Source organism: Oncorhynchus masou, chromosome 14, assembly GCF_036934945.1.
Source record: "Oncorhynchus masou masou isolate Uvic2021 chromosome 14, UVic_Omas_1.1, whole genome shotgun sequence".
Taxonomy (NCBI): domain Eukaryota; kingdom Metazoa; phylum Chordata; class Actinopteri; order Salmoniformes; family Salmonidae; genus Oncorhynchus; species Oncorhynchus masou.
Window position 1 is genome coordinate 4,727,455 of NC_088225.1, and position 17,390 is coordinate 4,744,844.

The following is a 17,390-nucleotide window of genomic DNA, read 5'->3' on the forward strand; positions in this document are numbered from 1 at the left end:
TCCTCTGAAGAGTGGCAACACGGGGGCCTCAAAACAACTCTCAAATGACCTGAAAACAAAGATTGTTCAACATTATGGTTTAGAGGAAGGCTACAAAAAGCTATCAGCTTTATTTGATAGATTAAAATGAAATTGCTGATCCAAACACCCAATTATTTCTAAATGGAAATCATGGAAATTGTCAGGGGTGCCCAAACTTTTTTTCATACGACTGTACTTTAACATTTATCATCAGGGCACCAAGAGGCGCAGTCAGCAATAAAACCATCAGTCTGTCCATATGTTTTACCTCCTTTCTCCCGTCATGCTACCTTTCTCAACCATGTTTTACCTTCTTTCTCCCGTCATGCTACCTTTCTCAACCTGTGCTCGATTCCTTCTCAAAACCCACTGGAGAAGGTCCTTACCGGGAGGGGCCTTGGACCTTCACCTCCAACACAGTTGAGGAAACTTTCTGCTCCAGCACAAGGCAGCACACTTGTGGTGCATGTGACCCTGGTCCCGACATCCATCTTCCGTGCCTGCCTATCCCCATCCAGAGGCATGTCCATCAGTCATGGCCCACACAGCACCCCAAACAGACATGCCAATCATTCACACAGCACCCCAAACAGACATGCCAATCATTCACACAGCACCCCAAACAGATATGCCAATCATTCACACAGCACCCCAAACAGACATGCCAATCATTCACACAGCACCCCAAACAGACATGCCAATCATTCACACGGACGCCTGTGCTTCAATATGGCGCTCCGCACTGTACACACCCACTTCTGCTGAACACCACCGCCCATATACATACAGTGCAACACGCCAAGGTCACAAGGTAGATACAGTAACTTCAGAAAAGGACCCTGAATGTGAACCAAACTAAACACCTGGAAGGAAGTGAAGAAAATGAAGTTACCTCAGTTGGTTATGGATCCAAATAAAACTCATTTCACAGGCATATTTTTTATTTGACTCAAAACAGGCCAACACCAGACGCAAGACATCCAATTTCAAAATGGAAAAAACCATCAAACACACAAGCCTGCTTTCAAGTCATCTTACATCTACAAAATATTTGGGAATTTATGTAAAAAAATGATGTAAAATGTAAATTAAGCACAAGACATTGATGAGAGGAAACACGTCAGCAGTATTACTCATTGCGCTGATGACGAGAGGTGTCAGAGACGTTGCTAACCCACATCACGCCAACCCTACAAACGTAGATGCCGTTATATCATAATGAAAAGTCCCTCTTAGAAGGAGATCGGGGGGGGGGGGGGAAGTCTTAACAGGAGATTGCAGGGTCTGTTCCATATCAGTGCTTCATTGATTAACTTAATGATGAGGGTAAGTGACCTCACCTGGTTAACAAAGTCCACAGAAATCGCCAATAAGAAGGCAGGAAACAAAACCGGCAGACCCTGCTTCCCTCTGTGACAATGTCCAACCCACCTGAGTGGGGTTTTGAGTCCCATACGATGTGGTGTGGGGATGTTGCTTGTGGTGCTGGCGGAGGAGGGGAGCACCCCGGTCGTTGTCTCCCCGTCTCCTGACACCTCACATGGGGTAGTTGAGCACCACGTCCTGCTTGGCCAGCTCCAACAACATAGGGTCGTCGAAGAACTTGCTGATGCTCACATCCTCACTCAGACCCTGGCATGGAAACCAGGGAGTCAAGTCAGTCACATGGTCGTGATGTGCCGGGTCAATAGGCAACAGTACAAAGGCACACCTTCCCTCAGACATGGTGAAGGGGGGTGGGCAGTATACGTACCTTGCGCCGGCGGGTCTTGATCATGAACTCTCTGGCCAGGTGAGGGGCAGGCTGGGGCTCCAGCGGCCTGATCACAATACTCTTGTCCAGGGGGTCACCGGGGACAATCTGGGGGAGAAGAGAGAGGAAACAGGGGTCAGGCGAGGGTTCAAAAGAAAAGGACAATTTCAGTTTGATAAATTCCGCGTCTAGTCTACTGCGTCACATTAGGATACACAGACAACTAGACATACGGAAGCTGAAACCTGAGCAGAGGCCTCCTATAATAAGAGTCACCAACATGGTCCTTAAAACATTTCGCCACTCAAATACGCGATTCATTCTCTACTAGTTAGCCAGCGTTCTCTATGTCACTGAGTCGGGGGGATTTACTGTCACCTTCAGCCAGCCAAAACTAACACGGCAGCGCCTTGTCACGTCACTCCGTCTCGCGCTCTTCATCGCTGCGACGTTAGCACATCTAGTCCCGAATGGTGTTTTAAAATGATTATTTAAACCTATCATCTTCACCGACACCTCAATCCCGTTCTCATGTGTAAATGTTACATGTCTGTTGGAGGGAGAGGAAGGGGTGAATCTCGGCCCCAAATCAGGCAAGGGGCTGTTTCGCCAACTCTGCAATCCCTCACTCCCCCTCCTCTGTGTGGGGCTGCGTTCCAATCCCAAATGGCACCATATTCACTATTTAGCCCTATGGGCCCCGGTCAATGGTCAATTGGTGCACTAGCCGAAATAGGGAGTAGGGTGGCATCTGGGACAAATCCGAGGACTGTGCTGTAACAAAACCCCAGGCCTGCGGGGGAAAAGATTGAACGGGAGGAAAATCAATGGAGCGTCTGCTGCCCAATGAACAGATGGAGCAGAGGGCCGTTAAACGCCATCACACCACACTGTTTCTCCACACCCTGGGAGGGGGCGATGATCACGCTACTGAGGAGGAACAGCCTGCGTTTCAGTTTACAGAAGAGGGAAGACTAGAGGAGAGAAGCAGGCTGGGGAAAACGAGGGCGAAGGGAGCAAATTCATTTTGCCTGACACAGCCAAAGAGGAGAGGGAGAGACACGCGACACGGGGGGAGAGGGAGAGACAACTGTAGTGTACACAATAGCTGCTGACGCAACACCCTTCTAGTCAGCATCCAAACCAATTTACTCAGAGTGGCTGGCATGAGCGCGAGGTTCTTGACTCTGGCATCATTGTGTCCGAGCGTGTGTGCAAGTGTATGTTAACACAGCTGGTGGGCATAAAGAAAGGGCATGTGTGTGTGTGTGTGTGCACACGTGTGATCCTACCTGCCAGTGGTGGAAGACAGACAGGGAGAAGGCCTGTCCCTGTGTGTGTGTTCTCAGGTCAGTCTCGAAGCCAAACGAGTCGATGGCCGGGATGAAGGCCTTGATTGTGTAGAGGGGAGACCCGGGGATGGGGGCGTCCTGGGTCACATGACCTCTGTGCCACAACACAAAAACACAGCAGATAGAATTGTAACAAAGAAAATAACAAAAAACACCACATCTGAGCAATCAGCACAATATTTCCACGTTCAACTTTCCAGGTGAAGGTTTAAAAACGCCAGTCAAGAAGTTATGGGTGGGGTAATTGGGATGGTACAGAGGAGACATCGTTATTTAGTGGTTTGCGGGGCTCACCTCCGTCTGGCCAGTACTGTGTACACAGCAGACACACAGTCAGCTGGGGCCTGGACCTCGACAAAGTAATAGGGCTCCATCAACCTGGGGGTGGCCTGGGAGGGACAGGAGAAGGACAGTAATTGGGACACCCATAAGGACAACCAGAGGACGGCAGGAGGGAGAGCCAGAGAAGATAGAGGAAAGGGGAGGAAAGAACAGCGGAGAAAGTCAGAGAGAAGAGAAGTTGAGAGGTGGGCAATGATCGAGGGATGCAAGGAACCAACAAAAAAAGGAGAAAACCCTTGAAAGAGGGAAGCTATCACAAAAAAAAGAGAAGGTGAAGAAATCAGCACTTCAATCAAGGCAATGAAACTCAGGAGAAAGACTCAGGAGAAAAAGGATAGGAAACAAAAAGGGAGCGAGAGTTACTGAAATATGGAAGAAAGGAGCAGGTGAGGGAGGGAGAGAGAGAGGGGGGGGGATGATCTCACCATGAGGAAGGCAGAGTACACCACTCTCCTGGCTGTGGGGATGACCTGTCCTCCTCCTCTGTGTAGAGGCTCCTGCGCTATGACCGCATCCAGGATCTTAAACTTCACGTTTCTGATAGCTAGGGAGGGGATATATAAACTCAGCAAAAAAGAAACGTCCTCTCACTGTCAACTGCGTTTATTTTCTATGTGAAAATATTTGTATGAACTAGAGGTCGACAGATAATGATTTTTCAACGCCGATACCGATTATTGGAGGACCAAAAAAAGCCGATACAGATTAATCAGCGGATTTTTATATATATATATATTTGTAATAATGACAATTACAACAATACTGAATGAACACTTCTTTTAACTTAATATAATACATCAATAAAATGAATTTAGTCTCAAATAAATAATGAAACATGTTCAATCTGGTTTAAATAATGCAAAAACAAAGTGTTGGAGAAGAAAGTAAAAGTGCAATATGTGCCATGTAAAAAAGCTAACGTTTAAGTTCCTTGCTCAGAACATGAGAACATATGAAAGCTGGTGGTTCCTTTTAACATGAGTCTTCAATATTCCCAGGTAAGAAGTTTTAGGTTGTAGTTATTATAGGACTATTTCTTTCTATACCATTTGTATTTCATATACCTTTAACTATTGGATGTTCTAATAGGTACTTTAGTATTGCCAGCCTAATTTCGGGAGTTGATAGGCTTGAAGTCATAAACAGCGCAATGCTTGAAGCAGAGCGAAGAGCAGCTGGCAAATGTCAGAAAGTGCTTATTGAATGAATCCTTATGAGCCTGCTGCTGCCTACCACTGCTCAGTCAGACTGCTCTATCAAATCATAGACTTAATTATAACATAATAATACACAGAAATATGAGCCTTAGGTCATTAATATGGTCAAATCAGGAAACCATCATTTCGAAAACAAAACGTTTATTCTTTCAGTGAAATACGGAACCGTTCCGTATTTTATCTAACGGGTGGCATCCATAAGTCTAAATATTGCTGTTACATTGCACAACCTTCAATGTTATGTCATAATTATGTACAATTCTGGCAAATGAATTACAGTCTTTGTTAGGAAGAAATGGTCTTCACGCAGTTCACAACGAGCCAGGCGGCCAAACTGCTGCATATACCCCGACTCTACTTGCACAGAACGCAATAGAATTGGCACAATTTCCCTAGTTAAAAGAAATTCATGTTAGCAGGCAATATTTACTAAATATGCCGGTTTAAAAATATATACTTGTGTATTGATTTTAAGAAAGGCATTGATGTTTATGGTTAGGTACACATTGGTGCAACGACAGTGCTTTTTTCGCGAATGCGCTTTTCAAATCACCCGTTTGGCGAAGTAGGCTGTAATTCAATGATAAATTAACAGGACAGGCTAGATAAACTAGTAATATCATCAACCATGTGTTGTTAACTAGTGATTATGTTAAAATTGATTGTTTTTTTACAAGATAAGTTTAATGCTAGCTAGCACCTTACCTTGGCTCCTTGCTGCACTCGCATAACAGGTAGTCAGCCTGCCACGCAGTCTCCTCGTGGAGTGCAATGTAATCGGCCATAATCGGTGTCCAAAAATGCCGATGAACAATTACGAAAACTTGAAATCGGCCCTAATTAAAATCGGCCATTCCGATTAATCCGTCGACCACTAGTATGAACATAAGACAAACTGAACAAGTTCTACAGACATGTGACTAACATATATTGAATAATGTGTCCCTGAACAAGGGGGGGGGGGGGGGTTCAAAATCAAAATTAACAGTCAGTATCTGGTGTGGCCAATAGCTGCATTAAGTACTGCAGTGCATCTCCTCCTCATGGACTGCACCAGATTTGCCAGATGTTACCCTATTCTTCCACCAAAGCACCTGCAAGTTCCCGAACATTTCTAGGGGGAATGGCCCTAGCCCCCACCCTCCGATCGAAAAGGTCTCAGACGTGCTCAACGGGATTGAGATCCGGGCTCTTCACTGGCCATGGCAGAACACTGACATTCCTGCAGGAAATCAGCCATATTGCTCGTTCTGTGCGTGGTGGCATTGTCATGCTGGACATGTCAGGATGAGCCTGCAGGAAGGGTACCACATGAGGGAGGAGGATGTCTTCCCTGTAACGCACAGCTTTGAGATTGCCTGCAATGACAACAAGCTCAGTCCGATGATGCTGTGACACTCCGCCCCAGACCATGACGGACCCTCCACCTCCAAATCGATCCTGCTCCAGAGTACAGGCCTCGGTGTAACGCTCATTCCTTCAACGATAAACGCAAATCTGACCATCACCCCTGGTGAGACAAAACCGCGACTCGTCAGTGAAGAGCACTTTTTGCCAGTACTGACTGGTCCAGCGACGGTGGGTTTGCGCCCATAGGCGATGTTGTTGCCGGTGATGTCTGGTGAGGACCTGCCTTACAACAGGCCTATAAGCCCTCTGTCCAGCCTCTCTCAGCCTATTGCGGACTGTCTGAGCACTGATGGAGGGATTGTGCGTTCCTGGTGTAACTCGGACAGTTGTTGTTGCCATCCTGTACCTGTCCCGCAGGTGTGATGTTCGGATGTACCGATCCTGTGCAGATGTTGTTACACGTGGTGTGCCACTGCGAGGACGATCAGCTGTCCGTTCTGTCTCCCTGTAGCGCTGTCTTAGGCATCTCACAGTACAGACATCGCAATTTATTGTCCTAGCCACATCTGCAGTCCTCATGCCTCCTTGCAGCATGCCTAAGGCACGTTCACACAGATGAGCAGGGACCCTGGGCATCTTTCTTTTGGTGTTTTTCAGAGTCAGTAGAAAAGCCTCTTTTGTGTCCTAAGTTTTCATAACTGTGACCTTAATTGCCTACCGTCTGTAAGCTGTTAGTGTCTTAACGACCGTTCCACAGGTGCATGTTCATTAATTGTTTATGGTTCATTGATCAAGCACGGGAAACAGTGTTTAAACCCTTCACAAATGAAGATCAGTGATATTATTTGAATTTTTACAAATTATCTTTGAAGAACAGGGTCCTGAAAAAAGGGCCGTTTCTTTTTTTTGCTGAGTTTAGCTGTTAGGTGATTACGAGTGAGTGATAAAGAGTGGTAAGACACTTACGTTCGTCACACAGAGGCCCCTCCCTGGTGCCCCATTGGAAGCCCTGGACGATGCTGTCCTTAACCGAGCCCAGCAGAGCCTTGTCCACCTGCACACAACAACACACCGTCAACTATCTGGAGACATATCCCTCATGCAAAGCTGCTCATGGCTGAATACAAGTGGACACATAATTGCCTTCATTACACCTTACAGTGCGATTCAGTGTCATAATCAAAGATCACTATGGAGAGATTGAGTGTTCTCATTGATCATAATATTTCCTTGACTTCCAGGTGGCAAAACACAACAACAAAAAAAGACAGAGGTGGTTGCGCCCGATAACCGGGCACCGCTGTCCGTGCCACTCAATGGGTCAATGTCATCACGATCACACCGGTGTCAGAGGACCAAACACACTGACACATCCATCGATACATTTTCACACGTCTGCTAGAGAGCAGTCATTCTGAATCACTCCAACACGCACTCCATCCGTTTACAGTTTGGCCTAGAGACAGGCAGGCTGACACCAGAGCCCAAGCCTGCCCAACCCACCTCAGCCCAGGATGACCCCAAGACCACCAGCCCTCCACACAACACCACCACTAGTCCAGCCTTACCCACGCCCAACCCCAGAGCCCTGGTCTCACCTCAGAAGGCAGGGTGTCATCTACCAGGATGTTAGGCCCGGTGGTGTCGGGCCCAAAGGCCCAGATAGACCTGGCAGCCAGCAGATCCCAGTCATACTTGGTCTGGAAAAACTCTCCCAGCTTCTTCCTGGAACCAAGGATTAAACAACAGGATGGATTAGTGTGTGTGTGTGGGGGGGGGGGGGGGGGGGGGAACAGAGGGGACAGAGTTTGTTTAATCGGATGTCAAGTTAGTGTGTCACTGCCTTGGCACCGTGACTCACGTGGGCAGTGCCAGGCCCAGATGGGTTCACAGATGAGCAGCATACAGCTGGCCGGACACTGCCCACTTCCACAACACACACACACACACTGGGCTACAGCTGCGGATAGGAGGATAGGCCTCAAGGTATTGTCAAGACAGGTGTCTGTTTGGGTTGAGACACTGACACGTGGACAGTTAGGAGGATACAGCAGGTGAATTATTTTTATGAATAGGCGGTGTGCAGTTGTGTGTGTGTGTCCAGTACCTGTTCCATGTGATCTGCACCACCTCGTTCTCTATGTCCTCAGCCAGGCCCTTTTCCAGAGGCTCGGCAATCATGGTGATCTTATTCCTGTCAATCAAAACGCACAGCCGTCAATCACACGGGCAAACAACACTCAAGTCACCCATCCAGCTGGTTTGGACACGTCACACTAACCTCAACATGAAACAGAATGCGTCCCCATAGGACACCCTATTCCCTATATAGTGCACTACTTCCAACCAGAGTCAAAAGTAGTGCACCACAGAAGGAAACAGGGTGCCATTTGGGATGCTCACAGTCTACACTAGTCGATTAGTGTACTGTAAGCTAGGTCACTGGTGAACCAATGGGAGATGATGGTGGATGCTTACTTCTTGTTCGGCGTCTCGGCAAAGCACTTGAGAGACGACGTCTCCACTACCGTCTCACAGAAGGTCACCACGGGGTCAGCCACCTGGGAGAAAGAGGAGAGAGGGAGACATTCAGTACTGGAAAACCAATCAAGGAATAACACTAGACATGAAGGGTATTTTGTTTAAGACGTTACAATTCCGATACAGGAAGAGTAGTTTGTTGTTCCAGGTGGGTAAAGAGACATGTGAGAGAACTGACCTTGATGTCGATCTCAGAGTACATCTTCCGCAGGTCGTGCATGACACAGTCCAGGTAGAGTTCCCCGGTACCCAGGATCACATGTTCCCCTGACTCCTCCACCTTGGTGGTGAGGGAGGGGTAGCTCTTATTGACCTTCCGCAGTCCGTCCAACATCTTGGGCAGCTCTGACGGGTTGACTGGCTCCACAGCGATCTTGATGACAGACGCCGTGTTGAACTTGAGCGGCCGGAAGATCTGGGCCTCCTCGTTCCCTCTGGGCTCGGTGATGGTGGCTGTCTTGACGATGGGCTGGTCACAGCCCTCAATGAGAACCCAGTTGCCAGCAGGCACACGGTTCACCTCTATCTGGTACCTGTGGTTTAGAACGTGAAGGGGTTTGAGCCTCAACAACTGGGGTAAATGACAGACAACATCTCATACTGAACACAGAGATCACATATAATGACATCTCAGGGGGAGTTGGGATAGGCAAAAAAAACAGTCTCCAATTCACATGTGTATAATACACACTTGTACATGTAAAATAGGACAAATTACTATAATAACACTGAGGACCAGAGACTGGGGAAGAAACACAAAGATGGGTTAGACTAATGAATACATACCTGACAACTTGCTATAATGAACACTCATGCTTGGCCCCAAATGGCGCCCTACTCCCGAAATAGCATGTTACATGGAACCCAAACTGGCTGCGCGCATGCGCCATCGGGCATACATTTATTTTGTCCCCCTACACCAAACGCGATCACGACACGCAGGTTAAAATATCAAAACAATCTCTGAACCAATGACATTAATTTGGGGACAGGTCGAAAAGGATTAAACATGTATGGCAATTCAGCTAGCTAGCTTGCACATGCTAGCTAATTTGTCCTATTTAGCTAGCTTGCGGTTGCTAGCTAATCTGTCCTGGGATATAAACATAGAGTTGTTATTTTACCTGAAATGCAGGTAAAGGTCCTCTACTCCGACAATTAATCCACATGTCAACCGAATCGTTTCTTGTCATCTCACCTCCTTCCAGGCTTTTTCATCTTAGAACTTATTTGGCGATGGCATCTAAACTTTTTTAGTACTACCACAACGACCGGCAAAACTGTTCGTCTTTCAATCACCCAAGTGAGTATAACCAATGAGGAGATGGCACATGGGTACCTGCTTCTTATAAACCAATGAGGAAATGGGAGAGGCACGACTTGCATCGCGATCTGCGTCAGAAATAGGAATGACTTCTATTTTAGCCCTTGGCAACACAGACACTCGACGGCGCGCGCAAGCAGTGTGGGTGCAATAATTGAATACCACGGATTTCTACAGTTATTTTGCAACGCTCGCGCATGCGACGTTTCCGGTCTGGTCAGCTTGTTACTTTGACCAGGGCCCATTAAGCTCTGTTCCAAATTAGTACACCATGTACGGAATAGAGTGCCATTTGGAACGCAGGCCAAGTGACGTGTCCGCGAGGTGGCACATTAACAATGACTCTCACTACCTGGCGACGTTGATCCAGAGACGTCCCACCGTGCAGACCTGCGAGTCCTCCTCGTCCTCCAGAGTGTAGTTCTCGCCCAGCACCTTGACTGGCTGGCCCGCCTGGATGGTACCGCTCAGCACCCGGCCGAACGCGTGGAACTGCACCCCGTCCTCAGTACTGTACATCTTAGTGGTGTGGCACATCAGAGGACCCTGGATGGGAGGAGAGAAGAGGGGAAAGCGAACAAGCAACAAAGAAGGGATAAAGGGAGAGGAAAGAGGGTAAAAGGAAATAGATAAGCTTAGTTAACCTTGTCTAACAGGGCAACTTTTTGTTACATCTCAAGCCTCTCCCTTCATTATTGGCTAGAGGATCTCTGAAGGGCATTTGGAATGTTTGTGATCGATCTATTTCTTCCCTCCCCGGCAATTCCAATCGCCCGCTTGCTTGCTTAATTGCGATTCCAGTTGCAATGAGGCTATTGATTAACACTGAAAACAGATTCCACCTATTAGAAAACAACTACCATCTGTCTCGCTTGAGCCTCTTCTCACCCACAGCCCCTGTGTTTCTCCCCACTCCGTCACACTCACATCAGGGTCGCATTCTGCCATGGCCTCCCCCAGGTCTGAGTCCAGTCCTCCAGTGTAGCTGTGCTCTATCTTGTTCTTGGCGCCCCCCTGTGGTGAGGGGATGTGCTGCACGCACATGTCCACAAAGCCTGCAGGAGGGAGGGAGGTCATGCTCGGCTTCACATGAACGTGTTTGTCACATTCACCAGAAACATAACATTGTGTGCAATTATACCACTGATTGTCCCAGGCTCTAGGCAGATACACTGGCTAGCGCGGTAACCACGTACAGCGAGTCATCCTGTACGCAAACGTACAGTAAGAGCCGATAACGAGAACGCGAACAACAGAATTAAGCCTCTCTAAAAGGCAGAAGGTAAACATGGCTCAACAGTAAATGACCTCTGTGAATAAGATTAAACACGAGATACAGTTACTGAGCGGTATATGAGGAGGCAGTGGAGGTTTAGAGGAAAAGGGGGGGCGGCGGATGGCGTGCGTACCGGTGAACTCTCCAAAGAAGCGCTTACAGACCAGCCTGAGGAGAGGTCTGATGTTGAGCTTCAGCTCCTCTTTGACCAGGTGGATGCCCAGCTCATCCAGCACCCGAGGCAGAGACGTGTCACAGTCACCCACCACCTGGGAGCGAGAAGAGGGAGAGAGAAGAGGGAAAGGGTCATTTCTAGATGTGCTAGCACTACTTAAAAGGCTTCTATGGAATGGGGAGGTCACCTGGGTCAAGTCATGCAGTCCAAACAAGAAAATGTGATGGCATCTCCCACGAAAGGCCGCAACGACACTATTCAATTCATGGCGCTCCGATTGATTTCATAAGCTGACGTGTTTCGCTCGGCGTCTTTCTCAAAGCTACCTTTCTGGGACAAAGACCGATCAGGGTCGCAATGCGTCAGCTTTTAAATAAGAGCACCGGGAACTGAAGAAAAAAAAAACAGCTGGTCTTTTATGGGAGATGCAATCACCTTTTCTTTTTTGGACTCATGGGAATAGTGTGTTTTTCAGGGAACAGACATGTCTACACCAAAGTACTCATCTGTGCTTTGTAGCGTATAAGATATGTTTTCTAGGAGATGATTGCGTTTGAGGGGTCTTACCTGGGATAGGATCTTGTACAGAGGCTCTAGCACAAACTCCACAAAGCTACGCTGGGAGTTACTGGTGGGGGCTTTCTTAGTGAACTTGCGCCTGAGAAGAGAAGGCAAAACAGGGTTATCGTAGTGCACTACAGACCAGACAAAAAGTCTAAATGACCCTGAATGAAAACCACTTACGTTTTGGGGTTGAAGTAAATGTCTCCCCACAGCCTCTTGGCAAACTCTGTGTAGTTGATGTCACCTGCAACACCAGAGAGAGAAGGTGTAATTTTTAACAGTTATTCGTAGGGTTAAAATGAGAACCTACCAGGTCTAGTCATGTCAGAAATGTGTTTACAGTTACACATAGCAAGAGGTGTGGGAGAAAGTGAAAGTGTGGAACTCTGTGTGGAACTAGGGGGGGGGGGGTCTCACCGTAGGTGTCAGAGTAGATCTTGGCGAAGGAGCCCAGGGTGAAGCAAACGCAGTACTGAGAGCTGGCGAAACACACGTTCCCCAAGAGAGGAGACACCACCAGGTTCTCGTCTGTAGAGTAGGTGCTGAGGGAAAGGGGAGAGTGGAGCCAGTCAATGACACACACTGGAACACTGTACCACAACAGGCTAATCTCAATGCTAGTAGTTTTGTTTTCACATTCATGGTTTCACTCTGCAATGGAATCTTCTTTACAAATGCTCTGTGCTCTGCTTGCTACTCGTCGTACTCTCATCTGAAATCAGTCGATATTTCCTTTCCTCCACACCCCTCAGTGTCAGCCCCATAGCCATGGTTACCAGGCCCTCCCCACGTCAGTACCTGAGCATGGCGTTGACCTCGTCCACTATGTGGCGTAGTTTGTAGTAGGCGTCTGTAGGGGGCAGCTTGAGCTCCACGATGAGGCGGTCCACCTTGTTGATGCAGATGGTGATGGCCAGACGCTCCTGGACTGCGTGCTTGATCAGACGCTCGGTGTTCAACATCACCTAAAGACACACAGGGGAGCAGAGGCCTGGGTTAGGAATGGTACATTTGACTTTTTGGGGCCAGGCCTCAAAGGTGGAAACACAAAAGGCTGCGTCTTGAGGCTAAACAGAAGCAAAGTCTGATAAGAGAAGTGTGACGACACAAGATAGAGAAATGCACTGCGGCGAATGGGGATTTAAAAAATAAAAAATAAATAAGAGGACTCACTCCTTCTGCTGCGTCGATGAAAAGCACGATGCCGTCGGAGAGTCGGATGCCTGAGGTCACCTCATCCGAAAAGTTGACGTGGCCTGCAAGGACGATAAAGGGTATGAGGTCCCGCTCTGCCTTTCTAAAGCAGCCGACCTAACATCACACGCCGCGAGGCGGGAAATTATATCAATCAACCGCCCTTGATTACTCTTTTAATCTCCCCTACGTTTCCTAGGAACACAAGCATTTCTCTACACCCGCAATAACATCTGCTGAAAATGTGTACGTGACCAATAACATTGGATTTGATTTTGATTTGCATACCTGGTGTGTCCATGATGTTGAAGAGGAAGGATTTGCCTCTGGAGTCTGGAAGAACCATTGTGACGGGGGTGCTCTTGATACCAACCCCTCGCTGTGGAGGCACCACATAGGAGTCAACACAATGCACTTACACAGGAGAGGACTTGTCATAGTTCTGAATATAATAACAACTTACCTCCTGCTCAGTGAAGAGGATATCTGTGTAACGGAGCTGAAATACCACGGGAAAATGTAGTGAATTAATGGCTCACTTACAGCATACACAGAGTATTTCAGATTACAACTGGTTAGAGGATTTCTCCAAATTAGGATGAAAGGAGAGCAGAAACTTTGGGGCAGTTTAGTCTAGCTGGAGAGTAAACTCACATCCATGTCGTCTCTCTTCCTGATCTCTGGGTGTGTCTGTTCAATCAGGCAGTCCACGAAACATGTCTGCAGACAAGAAACAAATCCATTAAAATCACAATAACGGGAACAACCTAGCTACTAACATCCATGATCTAGCCAGGTCTGGCTCTAAAGCGGGTCAATTGCTGAGTGTTTGACCTTGCCGTGATGCAGGTGGCCACACAGGGTGACGTTACGGATTAGCTCGGGACTGTCCATTAGGTCAGCCAGGAACCTGCGCAGAGGAGGAGAGGTGGGGTTAAAGATCGACCTTTTGTGAGTATAGACAGACAGACGCAGGTCTAGTTTACGACAGTCAAACTGGTGAACGGTCAATGACTTACTCCATGTCATAAACAGTGGAAGGTAGCTCCTGTTCCATCAGAGTGAACTGCTTGTTCCTTACAGGCTTGATGATGGGTTCTGATGGGGAGAGAGAGAAAATGTGAATCAGTTTATCACTATCGTATCTGAATTAATGCATCCATGTGCTTAAGTGTGTGTGTGTGTGTGTGTGTGTGTGTGTGTGTGTGTGTGTGTGTGTGTGGTGTCTGACCTGTGAGGGGCTGTGCGTCCTCTTCCTGGACTAAAGTTTCCACCTCCGGCCCGTACACTTCCTCTGCTGTAGGATAGTATTTCTTATCCTCGTGCAGAACTACCTCCATTCCTGGGACATCTTCGTCAGCATCAGCCGGCTCATCCTCCTCATCCTCATCAGCCTTCACAAAGTAGAGAGGGACACAAGCATGTCATGAATTGACCAGACATTATAAAACACACCTACTTTTTGTTAGACTGCATGGTAATGTGCATTAACATCTACGCGGTCTGTTGATTTCAGTAAACAAACCTCATCCACATCTCTGTCATCTGCCTCCAGATCATCATCCTCGTCAGAGTCTAGTTCTGGCCCAATGTAGTTCCCAAACTCGTCATACAGGTCCGTCTCCATTGTGAAAGGGACTGAGTAGGACACATAATAGGAAAACAATGGATTCGCAATAAAATAGCATCACACACACCCACCCACATGATTTATCCTTCCGCAAAGAGTACCTGCTACAAACCAATGAACGTTGTCTACTTTAACTCTGCAATTAGTTCGCTGTGTTATTGGTTCAGATGTTCATGTATAACGTTTCAGGTACATACGTACACAACTACACGTTAATGTTAGCTAACGTTAGAAACTACATGCATTGGCGGGTAAGTTGAGAAAATAATGAAAAAGAAATCCATCAAACTCACACCTCAAAAACAATGGTTCACTTTAAAAAGTCCTAAAATGTGCAACTTTGTAAAACAGATATCTAGTAGTTACAATAATCTCTTAGCTAGTTAGCTATATTTTGGTGGGGTCGCTAGCTAGTTAGCCATAGCGGTTATATAGGGAATGAATGACATCCCGAACCAACGTCCAGGTTGCGTTGTGGTGGATGATGTTTCGCTTTTCTACAATAAAGTAGATACCTTGTTCTGGAAAATATATCAGCACAAAAACACTTACAGTTACCTTTATGTGCAACACGAGCGGTAGTTTCAAACTTGTATCGCTATTTTCCTAATTATTTTAACTAATCACAATGTTTTTCTCTCCTGTTTTCCAAACCATGCACATGTAGGACCCCTCAATGCAAACGCACGTCGAGCGTAGGTGACGCACAATGTAGACTGTCTTCACATTGCCCGATTGTATATTATTGTAAAAGTACAACTGCATTAAATATATATATATATATATATAAAACAATATATATAGCGATTTGTTTTAGGAAAATAATATAACATTTACAGTCCACAGATATTTTATTTGCTAATATATTTGGAAGAAAATGTTCATGCGCCCGAAGTCTCGAGTCGAGGCGACATTTTTTTGTGCAGGCGCATATTTTACATGAACAACAAGCGAGATGACCCAGAATCGATATTTGTGTACTGAAAGGCAATATCTGTGTTAGATGGATTTGTAGGTTTATGTTATAAAGACCCAGTGCTCTCAAATGTATGTTTTCTTATATTTTGGATCCTATTGTACAACAGCTAAACAACAGCTGAAACTAACACTGTAAAAAAACAACCTTTTATCAGTAAAAATATATTTTATCAGTAGCTAGGTTTCCAAACAATGACACAGATTTTCATGCAATTTTTTTTTAAATCTGCATAAAACAATATGAGCATTTTCCCACTAGAAATGTTTCCATTAAATATGTTTAAATCAGAAATGTTTCCATCAAACTGACTTTTTGCAGATAAAGGCTGTGCCTGATGACAGTGCACATAAAAATTACTTTTGCTGGTAAATTCACATGTACCGAATGAAAAATACAAGTTAAATGGGTTTCCATCGCATTTTCAACTCTACTGATGGTTTTGTCACAAAAACATTTTAGTTATACAGCAAATGTGTCCACTGTGGTTTTGGTATATGCACTCTAGCCAACAGCTCACAGATACAGTGCAGGTATGCTACCTACATTATGAGATTATTATTATAAAATAGATATTATTTGTATTTGTCAAATGGCATCCCAGCATCGATTATCATGTCACAAGAATAAGACCCTTGATGTTTATTGGAAAGGAGCATCAAGCTCATCACCTTGCACGTTCACCACCATGCTAAGTTAATCATAACTTAATATATATTTTATTTAACTAGGCAAGTAAGTTAAGAACAAATTAATATTTATAATTACGGCATACCCCGGCCAACCCTTGGACAACGCTGAGCCAATTGTGCGCCGCCCTATGGGACTTAAGTGATTCAGACTGAAATCAGGGTCTGTAGTGATACCTCTTGCACTGAGATGCAGTGCCATAGACTGCTGCGGCACCCGGGAGCCCGATATGTAGCCTAATAAACTGCAAGCTTTCCTGAGTTGTATTGGGAGGACCACACAAAATGTAATCACGTGACTCCAAGTTTACTTCAATATGATGGTTATTATGACAATATTTGCACATAAAGGCATTCCACCGCCATTTCCCGCATAATTCATTTTGCTGACACAGAAAGATCCCACCATCTGTCAGCATTTATACCATTTTACCGGAATTTCATGTTTCCATTAGCCTGGTCGTGACGTTTTTCATACATCAGGTAATTAATCCACATGCAATGGTTGCATGGAAACGTGGATACAGTTAGGCTACTTCCTAATAGTTGCTGGTTGAAAATGCAATCTACACAGGACCATCTAATCAGGGTTTTGCATGGGTGGCTTTGTTATTGGTGTATTAATTTATTTAAACTGGTGACATCACAAGGCAAAGTAGAAATAGAAATAATGGGGTGCAAAGGAGCAAAATAAATAAATACAGTAGGGGAAGAGGGAGTTGTTTGGGCTAAATTATAGATGGGCTATGTACAGGTGCAGTAATCTGTGAGCTGCTCTGACAGCTGGTGCTTAAAGCTAGTGAGGGAGATAAGTGTTTCCAGTTTCAGAGATTTTTGTAGTTCGTTCCAGTCATTGGCAGCAGAGAACTGGAAGGAGAGGCGGCCAAAGGAGGAATTGGTTTTGGGGGTGACCAGAGAGATATACCTGCTGGAGTGCGTGCTACAGGTGGGTGTTGCTATGGTGACCAGAGAGCTGAGATAAGGGG

General features: G+C 46.2%; 1 protein-coding gene across 2 annotated transcripts; it reads right to left on the reverse strand.

Annotated features, from left to right (window-relative positions):
* Positions 1-944: 944 nt before the first annotated feature.
* Positions 945-15,424, reverse strand: LOC135554001 (116 kDa U5 small nuclear ribonucleoprotein component). Of its 2 annotated transcripts, none has more exons than XM_064985989.1 (26): positions 15,298-15,424; positions 14,635-14,747; positions 14,341-14,503; positions 14,129-14,207; positions 13,944-14,019; positions 13,764-13,829; positions 13,573-13,608; positions 13,398-13,488; positions 13,089-13,171; positions 12,714-12,880; positions 12,333-12,457; positions 12,096-12,159; positions 11,919-12,009; positions 11,310-11,445; positions 10,828-10,955; positions 10,253-10,446; positions 8,755-9,109; positions 8,514-8,596; positions 8,143-8,229; positions 7,634-7,760; positions 7,002-7,089; positions 3,894-4,012; positions 3,421-3,515; positions 3,067-3,220; positions 1,775-1,882; positions 945-1,653 (listed from the first exon to the last, which is right to left on the reverse strand). In XM_064985989.1, exons 2-26 carry the CDS (start codon positions 14,734-14,736, stop codon positions 1,558-1,560), a joined length of 2,913 nt encoding a protein of 970 aa, XP_064842061.1. In that variant the 5' UTR covers positions 14,737-14,747; positions 15,298-15,424; the 3' UTR covers positions 945-1,557. The 2 variants fall into 2 exon arrangements, with proteins under 2 accessions (XP_064842061.1, XP_064842062.1); XM_064985990.1 differs by having other exon boundaries at positions 15,292-15,424.
* Between the last annotated feature and the right edge of the window lie 1,966 nt (positions 15,425-17,390).